Genomic DNA, 11080 nt, shown 5'->3' with positions numbered 1-11080 from the left:
CCACGTGTCTGCTGTGTGACCTTGGGCTAGTCACTACTTCGCTGAGCCTCAGTGACCTCATCTGTAAAATGGGGATTAAGATTGTGAGCCCCATGTGGGACAACCTGATCACCTTGTATCCCCCCAGTGCTTAGAACAGTGCTTTGCACATAGTAAGCGCTTAACAAATGCCATTATTATTATTATGATAGATAGATGATAGATAGATAGATAGATAGATAGATGATGATAGATAGATAGATAGATAGATAAATAGAAGATAGATATAGAATCCCGGAGAATCCAAGAGAATCCCGGCTCTGCCACATGTCTGCTGTGTGACCTTGGGCAAGTCACTTCACTTCTCTGAGCCTCAGTGACCTCATCTGTAAAATGGGGATTAAGATTGTGAGCCCCCTGTGGGACAACCTGATCACCTTGTAAGCCCCCCAGTGCTTAGAACAGTGCTTTGCACATAGTAAGCGCTCAAAAGATGCCATTATTATTATTATTAGAGATAGATAGATAGATAGATAGATAGATAGATAGAATCCCAGAGAATTCCGGCTCTGTCACATGTCTGCTGTGTGACCTTGGGCAAGTCACTTCACATCTCTGAGCCTCAGTGACCTCATCTGTAAAATGGGGATTAAGATTGTGAGCCCCATGTGGGACAACCTGATCACCTTGTATTCCCCCCCCCAGTGCTTAGAACAGTGCTTTGCACATAGTAAGCGCTCAACAAATGCCCTTATTATTATTACAATAGATGGATGGATGGGTGGATGGATGGATAGATTAGATAGATAGATAGATTAGATAGATATAGATGATAGATAGATAGATAGATAGATAGATAGATAGGAATTCTGGAGTGACATTATTGTGACCAGTCAACTCCCTGTCCCCCATGAGGAAAGAGAGTGTGTATGTGTGTAAGTTTGAGAGAGAGAAGAGATTTCAGCCAGAAGTTGCGGGAAGATCTGTTTTTAACCAGACCTGAGGTTTATTCTCATCCAACCCAGGTCACAGCACCGAACGGCTCCATCCATTTCCCTCGGAACAATTCGGTTCTGGAAGGAACAGTCTCGGGGCGGCATCGCGCGATTTTAAATAAGCGACCCCGCAAACCCAGCTGAAGCCTCGGAGGCGAGTTCAACCCATCCGTGTCCGGAGAAGAAACTCACTTCCCAAAGGCCAAAGGGTCCGAGGACACCGACCCCGATTTTCCATCCGGTCCGGGGCACCACGCGGAGTTCAGAAGGAAGGGATGTCGGCGGCGGCTTAATGCTCTTCGACCAGGGTTCCCCAGTTCTTCTAACTACCTTGCCTTTCTAGCAACAGAAAGAATTGGGGGAACGGAATCAAAAACATTTTCAGGTACAAGACAGTTTTGGGTTTTTTTGCTTTTCCTCCGAGCTGGCTGCCAACCAAAAACATTTGGTCATTAATTCCAGATGTACTTTTGTGGGGTGGGGGAGGACTAGACGTTTTAATGAAATACAGAGAGGGGGAAGGGGTGGAAATGTAAACTCTTAATGGGAAAGAAAGACATCTCCGTGGCGACGGGGTATAATCTTGCAATTTTAAGGGCACGCAACTTGAATTAGGGCCAGTTGGTTAACTCTACGCCGCCCAGGGCCAAGGGCTGTGGGTTCCACCGTGTTTCGGCGAGGACTCTTACCCAAAGAGCGAACTTCCCTACCTTTGAGGCTCCCATTTCATCCCTTAAGCGCTCAACAAACACCACAATTATTATTATAGTATGGTTTAGTGGACACAGCATGACTGTGACTTGCCCAAAGTCGACAGTTGGCGGAGCCGGGATTTGAACCCACGACCTCCGACTCCAAAGCCCGGGATCTTTCCACTGAGCCACGCTGCTACTCACTTCTACTGTACTGAGTTTAGTGCTCCGCATGCAGTAAGCACTCCATAAATGACTGAATATTAAGGCAAGCAGAGTGGCCTGGTGGAAAGAGCACAAACTCACGCGTCCGGGAACCGGCTTTCTAATCCCGGCTCCCCCACCTGCTTGCTGCTGTGTGACCTCGGGTAAGTCACTTCACTTCTCTGGGCCTCCTCATCTGTAAAAACGGAGAGTCAACAGCCGTTCTCCCTCCCTTTTACAGCGTGAGCAGGGTGGGCAGTACCATCTCCAACGCTCAGCATAGTGCTCGGCTCATAGTAGGCGTTTCACAATTGTCACGATTATCGTCGTGATTATCACCGCTGGTCGTTTTGACGAACGGGCAGTCGATTAGAGGGAAAGGCCGTGCGCAGAGCTGACACACTGCGGCAAGAAGGCAGCGATCGACAGGCAGGACATCTGTCGCGCGCACGATCTGGTCAGAGGGCCGGGAACCACTCTGATCCAACTCCACAAATCCGAAGTCACCGAGGACGATCCTGGTTCCTTTAGCCGACGAAACGCCGGGTAGAAAAACCCAGGGCAGCGTCTGGGGCTGCTGGGTGGACCGTGGCTTAAATAAAATAAAAGCCAAATATCACTGCTTCCACCCGTCCCCTCCAGAGGCTTCAAATAGAGCAGTATGATATAGTGGATAGAGCACGGGCCTGGGATCCGGAAGGTCACGGGTTCTAATCCCGGCTCCTCTTCTCTGCTACGTGACTGTGGGCAAGTCACTTGACTTCTCTGGGCCTCGGTTACAACATCCGTCAAATAGGGATTGAGACTCTGAGCCCCTCTTGGCCTCAATTACAACATCCATCAAAAGAAGCAGCGTGGCTCAGCGGAAAGAGCCCGGGCTTGGGAGTCAGAGGTCATGGGTTCAAATCCCGGCTCCGCCACTTCTCAGCTGTGTGCCTTTGGGTGAGTCAATTAACTTCTCTGTGCCTCAGTCACCTCACCTGTAAAATGGGGATTAAGACTGTGAGCCCCACGTGGGACAGCCTGATCACCTTGTAGCTTCCCCAGCGCTTAGAACAGTGCTTTGCACATAGTAAGCGCTCAATAAATGCCATTAAAGAAGAAAATGGGGATGGAGACTCTGAGCCCCTCTTGGGCCAGGGACTGGGCCTAACTTGATTTGCTTGTATCCACGCTAGCGTTTAGTACGGTGTCTGACATATAGTAAGCGCTCAACCAATACCATCATTATGATGATGATGATTATTACTTCTTCAGCTCTCTGGTGCCTCCCTCCTTCCCGAGCACCGCAAACTTTCCCCTGGGTAGGGCCTACCTGCCCATCTCTCGGTGTTATTTTTTTATTTATTATTTCTTTGTTTGTTATTTTCCAATTAAAGATTCTGGTCGGAACTCCCCCACGGCCTCAAGACTAGAGACGCGGGAATCGGTGGTGACGGGTCCTTTGCCCGAAGGGCGTTCTGCGGGCCGTAGCTCTGCCCGCCGTTCTAGAGAGGGCAAGGGCCCTCGTGGGTTTTCTGTCCCAGTTCTCGCCCCAACTCAGAGGCAGGGGAGGTCTCTGGGCTGCATCCCTCCAAAGCTGGAGATCGCAGAGAGGGGTCTGCTCCTTGCCGGTCGGTCTCGGGAGCCCCCGCGGAGCGCACCTTCGACCCCCAGCCCGCCCCGTTAGAAGAACCGGTTGAGAAGTCCCTCCAAGAATGCAGCACCCAGCGTGTCCTTCTGAAGAGCTGAAGTCTGGCCTAAGTGGACGGTGTGGTGGACGGTATCCTGGACACGGAGGGGCCGCCGCCCCCGCGGGTCCCCAACAGACCCAGGCGTCCCCACAGGCTGGAGAGTTTGGCCTTTCCGGGCCCGGGAGGCCGACCCACGCCCTGCAGAACAGGAGACTGTCCCTCGCAGACACCCTGAAAATCCAGCACCGGGTACCCGGGGTGAACGCAGGCCAAAGACGCAACCAACACCCCAGCTCTAAGCTGGTTTTGAGCCACCCCGGGCAGGGCTGGCCCCTGGCTCCCCACCCCAACATCCGTTGCCCCCGACCCTGGTGGGGGCTTCGTTCCCTGGGGGGCTGTGAGTTCTGGTGGAGGGCCGGGCTGGCCTGAGGCAGGGTCCTAGAGGCTGATGGAGGATGGAGGGAGAGAGGAAGGAAGGAAGGAAGGAAAGAAGGGGAAGGGAGGAAGGGAGGAAGGGAGGAAGGGAGGAAGGGAGGAAGGGAGGAAGGGAGGAAGGGGGGAAGGAAGGAAGAAAGGAAGGAAGGAAGGAGGGAGGGAGGGAGGGAGGGAGGGAGGGAGGGAAGGAGGGAAGGAAGGAGGGAAGGAGGGAAAGAAGGAGGGAAGGAAGGAGGGAGGGAGGGAAGGAAGGAAGGAAGGAAGGAAGGAAGGAAGGGAGGGAGGGAAGGATGGAGGGAGGGAGGGAGGGAGGAAGGAAGGAAGGGAGGGAGGAAGGAAGGAAGGAAGATGAAGGAAGGAAGGAAGGAAGATAGGTAGGAAGGAAGGGAGGGAAGGAGAGAGGAAGGAAGGAAGGAAGGAAGGGAGGGAGGGAGGAAGGAAGGAAGGAAGGGAGGGAGGGAGGAAGGAAGGAAGGGAGGGAGGAAGGAAGGAAGGAAGGAAGGAAGGAAGGAATATAGGTAGGAAGGAAGGAAGATAGGAAGAAAGGAAGATGGAAGGAAGGAAGGAAGGAAGGAAGGAATATAGGTAGGAAGGAAGGAAGATAGGAAGGAAGGAAGATGGAAGGAAGGAAGGAAGGAAGGAAGGAATATAGGTAGGAAGGAAGGAAGATAGGAAGGAAGGAAGATGGAAGGAAGGAAGGAAGGAAGGAAGGAAGGAAGGAAGGGGAGGAGGAGGAGGAAGCAGTTAGGAGGAGGAGGTAGGAGGGCCACGCTGAGAAGCAGTGTAGCCTATTGGATAGAGCACAGGCCCGGAAGTCAGAAGAACCTAGGTTCTCGTCTGTGAAATGGGGATTGAAACCGTGAGCCCCAAGCGGGACAGGGACCGTGTCCCAACTGATTAGCTTGTAGCTACCCCAGGGCTTACAACAGTGCCTGGCTCATAGTAAGTGCTTAAGAGATATCACAATTATTATTTTCATTATTAGGGAGGAGCCAGCTTACTCCTTCCCGATCCAGGTTCCCTTTCCCTACCCTCAGCACCAAGAGGGCAGGGATCATAATAATAATAACAATTATGGTATTTGTTAGGCACTTACTACGTGCCAGGCACTGCACTAAGAGCTGGGGTGGCTATAAACAAGTCAGGCTGGACCGGTCCCTATCCCGCATGGGGCTCCCAGTCTACATCCCCATTTCACAGATGAGGCAACCGAGGCCCAGAGAAGCGAAGCGACTTCCCCAAGCGGAATTGGAACCCCCGACCCGGCTCCCGGGCCCGTGTTCTACCCACTCCGCCGTGCCGCTCCCAGCGATTCCCAACTCTACCGATCCGCCTTCTCCCAAGCGCTCAGCACGGAGCCCCGCCGAGCGTCAGCGCTCAATAAACACCACCGCTCGACGGCAAGCCCCACGGGCCGCCGGCGGCTCCCGAGGCCCGCCGCGGCCCCGTCCGGGCTCTGCGTCAGGAGTCGCCCAACTGGGTTTTCCTTTAATAGAAAAGTCGAACCGCGGCGGGCCGACGGATAAATACAAAAGACGGTTTCGTGCTGAAAACGCACCACAGCACCGTAGGCGCAGAACGGTTCGACGGGGGCGATTTCGAGCCCTGCGCTCCCCGCCGGGAGGCCGGGGCCTGCTCCGGGAACGGATCCTCCTCCGGCCAGGCGGGCGGGCGTCCCCGGGGACCCCCGAGCCCCCCGCCACCGGAGTCGGGCCCCGCCGCGGGTCAGATCCAGACGGAGGCCTTGCCGTCCCCCGACTTGCTGCTGACGCTGCCCTTGGAGCCGGTCCGCGCCTTCTTCTCCGGCCCGCCGGCGGGCTGGCGGTGGTGGTGGTGGTTGTAGGCCTGGATGGCCAGGTCCAGGCGCTCCTGGGCCACGCGGATCTCCCTCTGCAGGGCCTCCAGGTCGGCCGGGAGGTTGCCCTCGTGGCTGCCGAACTGCTGGCGCTCCTGGGCGCTGTTGGCCCGGTTCTGCTTGGAGGCGATCTTGGCGCTGGCCAACTCGGCGTAGGGGCCCCCCGGCTCCGGCCTGACGGCGATGTTGTAGCCAGGGGGTGCCGACGGGGCGTCCCAGGGGCAGGGCGAGCCGCGGGGCGGGCCCGGGGGGTCCGGCCGGGGCCCGGGGCGGCCCAGCGAGTCCCGCAGGGTCCCCAGGCCCAGGTGCAGCATCTCCCAGACGTTGAGGACCAGGCAGAGGCCGCTGACCCCGTACATGATGAGGAGGAAGACCGTCTTCTCCGTGGGCCGGGAGACGAAGCAGTCGATCCTGTGGGGGCAGGGGCTGCGGCTGCAGACGTACGAGGGGCTGACCCGGAAGCCGTAGAGGAAGTACTGGCCCAGCAGGAAGCCCACCTCGAAGCCCGTGCGGGCCAGCAGCTGGACGACGTAGACGCGCATCAGGCCGTCCCGCCGGATGCGCCGCCGGCCGTCGTGCTTGGGCTCGGGCGGGCCGGGCTCCCGGCCGGCCGGGGTGCCCTCCAGGTCCGCCTCCGGGAACATCACGGGGTCCTCCTGGCGGTCCTCCTCCGTCTCCTCCAGGGCCCGGTGGGGCTTCCAGCGGACGGGGTAGGGCTCGCCCCGCGCCGCCCCCTTCCCGGCCCCGGCCCCGTGGTCCAGCTTGGCGATCCGGTGGATGGCGTAGCCCAGGTAGAGGACCGACGGGGTGGCCACCAGGATGATCTGGAAGACCCAGAAGCGCACGTGGGACAGCGGGGCGAAGGCGTCGTAGCAGACGTTCTCGCAGCCCGGCTGCTCCGTGTTGCACACGAACTTGCTCTGCTCGTCGTAGTAGATGGACTCGCCGCCCACGGCCGTCAGGACGATGCGGAACACGATCAGGGCCGTCAGCCAGATCTTGCCCACGAACGTCGAGTGGTTGTGGATCTCCTCCAGCAGGCGGGTCAGGAAGCTCCAGCTCATGGTGGGCGCGGCCTCTCAGCCTGGAGAGAGACGGGGGTCCCCCCCAGCCCCGGCCCGCTGTCAGCCCGGGCGATTCCGCCCCCTCCGCCTCCGCGGGATCCCCGAGGGCGGTGGCCGCGGGACTCGTTCCCGGCGGGTGGGAGGGTTGCCAACTTGCCCAGAAACGCTCTGGGCATATCACTCCCCTCCTCAATAATCTCCGGTGGCTACCGATCGATCTGCGCATCAGGCAGAAACTCGTCACCCTGGGCTTCAAGGCTGTCCATCCCCTGGCCCCCTCCTCCCTCCCCTCCCTTCTCTCCTTCTCCATCGCAGCCCGCACCCTCCGCTCCTCTGCCGCTAATCTCCTCACCGTACCTCGTTCTCGCCTGTCCCGCCATCGACCCCCGGCCCACATCTTCCCCCTGACCCGGATTGCCCCCAATCCCTCTGCCCCTCCGCCAAGCTCGCTCTCTTCCTCCCTTCAAGGCCCTGCTGAGAGCTCACCTCCTCCAGGAGGCCTTCCCACACTGAGCCCCTTCCTTCCTCTCCCCCTCGTCCCCCTCTCCATCCCCCCCCATCTTACCTCCTTCCCTTCCCCACAGCACCTGTATATATGTATATATGTTTGTACATATTTATTACTCTATTTATTTTACTTGTACATATCTATTCTATTTATTTTATTTTGTTAGTATATTTGGTTTTTCTTTTTTTCTCTGTCTCCCCCTTTTAGACTGTGAGCCCAATGTTGGGTAGGGACTGTCTCTATATGTTGCCAATTTGTACTTCCCAAGAGCTTAGTAAGCGCTCAATAAATATGATTGATTGATTGATTGATTGTACTTCCCAAGCGCTTAGTACAGTGCTCTGCACACAGTAAGCGCTCAATAAATACGATCGATTGGTCGCGAGGGGTCGGCTGGGGGCCCCGGGCCGCCGGAGGCGACCACTACAGCCCACCGTGACGGCGAAGGACGGGCCTTCTGCCCCGGAGCATGCTGGGACCGCGGGCAGAGCGGGGGATTTCCCCAGCGGCGGGGCCTTTGGTTTCTTACGGTACTAATTAGGCGCTTAATATGTGCCAGGCACCGTACTAAGTGCCGGAGCAGATCCAGGCTAATCGGATTGGACTCCGTCCCTGTCCCCCATGGGGCTCACCCGTCTTAATCAATCAATCGTATTTACTGAGCGCTTACTGTGTGCAGAGCATCATCAATCGTATTTATTGAGCGCTTACTGTGTGCAGAGCACTGGACTAAGCGCTTTATCTTAATCCCCGTTGGCCAGATGAGGTAACTGAGGCCCGGGGAAGTGAAGTGACTTGACCAAGGCCACTGCGCACCTGGGTGGATGGCGGCTCGGGACTTCTGACGCCCAGGCTGGTGCCCTTTCCACTAGGCCACGCTGCTTCTCCTCCGAATACGGAGGACAAGGGACTGTCATATGTTGCCAACTTGTACTTCCCAAGCGCTTAGTATAGTGCTCTGCACACAGTAAGCACTCAATAAATACGATTGATTGATTGATTGATTGATTCTGATGCCCAGGCCGGTGCCCTTTCCACTAGGCCACGCTGCTTCTCCTCCGAATACGGAGGGCAAGGGACTGTCACATGTTGCCAACTTGTTCTTCCCAAGCGCTTAGTCCAGTGCTCTGCACACAGTAAGCGCTCAATAAATACGATTGATTAATTGATTGATTCTGATGCCCAGGCTGGTGCCCTTTCCACTAGGCCACGCTGCTTCTCCTCCGAATACGGAGGGCAAGGGACTGTCATATGTTGCCAACTTGTTCTTCCCAAGCGCTTAGTACAGTGCTCTGCACACAGTAAGCGCTCAATAAATACGATTGATTGATTGATTGATTCTGATGCCCAGGCTGGTGCCCTTTCCACTAGGCCACGCTGCTTCTCCTCCGAATACGGAGGGCAAGGGACTGTCATATGTTGCCAACTTGTTCTTCCCAAGCGCTTAGTCCAGTGCTCTGCACACAGTAAGCGCTCAATAAATACAATTGATTGATTGATTGATTCTGATGCCCAGGCTGGTGCCCTTTCCACTAGGCCACGCTGCTTCTCCTCCGAATACGGAGGACAAGGGACTGTCATATGCTGCCAACTTGTACTTCCCAAGCGCTTAGTCCAGTGCTCTGCACACAGTAGGCGCTCAATAAATATGATTGATTGATTGATTGATTCTGATGCCCAGGCCGGTGCCCTTTCCACTAGGCCACGCTGCTTCTCCTCTGAATACGGAGGACAAGGGACTGTCATATGCTGCCAACTTGTACTTCCCAAGCGCTTAGTCCAGTGCTCTGCACACAGTAAGCGCTCAATAAATGCGATTGATTGATTGATTGATTGACTGGCCTTCTTCGGGCCCGGCAGGTCAGGCTCACTCGGTTCCAGAGCAGGCCGGGGTGGGGGGAAAATCGGGAAATCCTGGGACCTGAAGCTGCCGGCCTGGGCCCGAGCCCGCCCTGGACCCCGGAAGCAGCGTGGCTCAGTGGAAAGAGCCCGGGCTTGGGAGTCAGAGGTCACGGGTTCAAATCCCCGCTCCCCCAACTGCCAGCTGGGTGACTTTGGGCAAGTCACTTCACTTCTCTGGGCCTCAGTTCCCTCATCTGGAAAATGGGGATTATATTGCACCAACAGCGCAATGATAAACAAGGACGTAGAAAGCGCCCTGCCCGCAGTAAGCGCTCAATCGATAGGATGGCCTGTCTTCCCCCGGATCCCGGGGATGGGTGGGCCTGGATTTACCAACCCAGCCTTCCGGGCTCCGGCTCCCTCGCGGGTCCCCGCTGATGGTCCGGGCGGCGTCGGCGTCGGCGTCCCTGAGGAAGGGTCTGGGGTCACATGCGGGGGGCCGGGGATGCCCGGGCGCCGTCACCGAGGTCGCAGCATCCGCCAACACGGCTACAGCGTCCTCCTGGGGGAGCGCCTAGCTGAAACACAGTTCGGGCAAGCAGTCGTCAGTGCAAATCAATCCATCAATCAATCAGTCGTATTTATTGAGCGCCTACTGTGTGCAGAGCACTGGACTAAGCGCTTGGGAAGTCCAAGGTGGCTACATCTAGACTGTTGGCAAGCTGGCAACATCTAGACTGTTGGCAAGTTGGCAACATCTAGAGACGGTCCCTACCCGACAGCGGGCTCACGGTCTAGAAGGGGGAGACAGGGGACAAAACCAAACATATTAACCAAATAAAATAAATAGAAGAGATATGTACAAGTAAAATAAATAGAGTAATAAAAACATACAAACATATCTACAGGTGCTGTGGGGAAGGGAAGAAGGTAAGGGGGGGGGATGGAGAGGGGGAGGAGGGGGAGAGGAGTGCACTGCATAGCAGGAAAGAGCCTGGGCTTTGGAGTCAGAGGTCATGAGTTCGAATCCCGGCTCCGCCACATGTCTGCTGTGTGACCTTGGGCAAGTCACTTCACTTCTCTGAGCCTCAGTTCCCTCATCTGTAAAATGGGGATGAAGGCTGTGAGCCCCCCGTGGGACAACCTGATCACCTTGTATCCCCCCCCAGCGCTTAGAACAGTGCTTTGCACATAGTAAGCGCTTAACAAATGCCATCATTATTATTATTATCCTCACCGGTGAGTGCTTGAGAAACGACAGTACGGTAAGATCTCAGGCCCGGGAGTTAGAGGATCTGGGTTCTAATCCCGGCCCCGCCGCCTGCCTGCTGTGTGACTGCAGGCAACTCACTTGGCTTCAATCAATCAATCGTATTTATTGAGCGCTTACTGTGTGCAAAGCACTGTGCTAAGCGCTTAGCACTGTACTAAGCGCTTCCCTGGTCATTCATTCAATCGTATTTAGAGAAGCAGCGTGACTCAGTGGAAAGAGCCCGGGCTTGGGAGCCAGAGGTCATGGGTTTCGAATCCCGGCTCCGCCACGTGTCTGCTGCGTGACCCTGGGCAAGTCACTTCACTTCTCGGAGCCTCGGTTCCCTCATCTGGAAAATGGGGATTCATTCATTCATTCAATCGTATTTACTGAGCGCTTACTGTGTGCAGAGCGCTTAGTACTGTGCTCTGCACACAGTAAGCGCTCAATAAATACGATTGAATGAATGAACTGTACTAAGCGCTTGGGAAGTCCAAGTTGGCAACATATAGAGACCGTCCCGACCCAACAGCGGACTCACAGTCTAGAAGGGGGAGACGGAGAACGAAACAAAACATACT

At 56.0% G+C, this 11080-nt stretch overlaps 1 protein-coding gene across 3 annotated transcripts in view; it reads right to left on the bottom strand.

Annotated features, from left to right (window-relative positions):
• Window positions 1–1303: 1303 nt before the first annotated feature.
• GJC1 (gap junction protein gamma 1) overlaps window positions 1304–11080 on the bottom strand; it is a 52272-nt gene continuing 42495 nt past the window's right edge. Inside the window, exons 1-3 of one of the 3 annotated variants that reach the window (XR_005452943.1) lie at window positions 9645–9799; window positions 5537–6917; window positions 1304–1313 (exon numbers count right to left, since the gene is read on the bottom strand). Coding sequence is in view for 2 of the 3 variants with exons in the window: in XM_038753975.1 (XP_038609903.1) it covers window positions 5704–6897 (1194 nt within the window). In the remaining variant the exon portion in view is untranslated. Of the gene's footprint in view, window positions 1314–5442; window positions 6918–9644; window positions 9800–11080 lie in introns of those variants that run through there. The other 2 variants (XM_038753975.1, XM_038753976.1) reach the window with 2 other exon arrangements.

Source organism: Tachyglossus aculeatus, chromosome 11 (assembly GCF_015852505.1).
Source record: "Tachyglossus aculeatus isolate mTacAcu1 chromosome 11, mTacAcu1.pri, whole genome shotgun sequence".
In the NCBI taxonomy this organism is placed as follows: domain Eukaryota; kingdom Metazoa; phylum Chordata; class Mammalia; order Monotremata; family Tachyglossidae; genus Tachyglossus; species Tachyglossus aculeatus.
The sequence above is the reverse complement of the archived record's forward strand: the minus strand, read 5'-3'. Positions and strand labels throughout refer to the sequence as shown.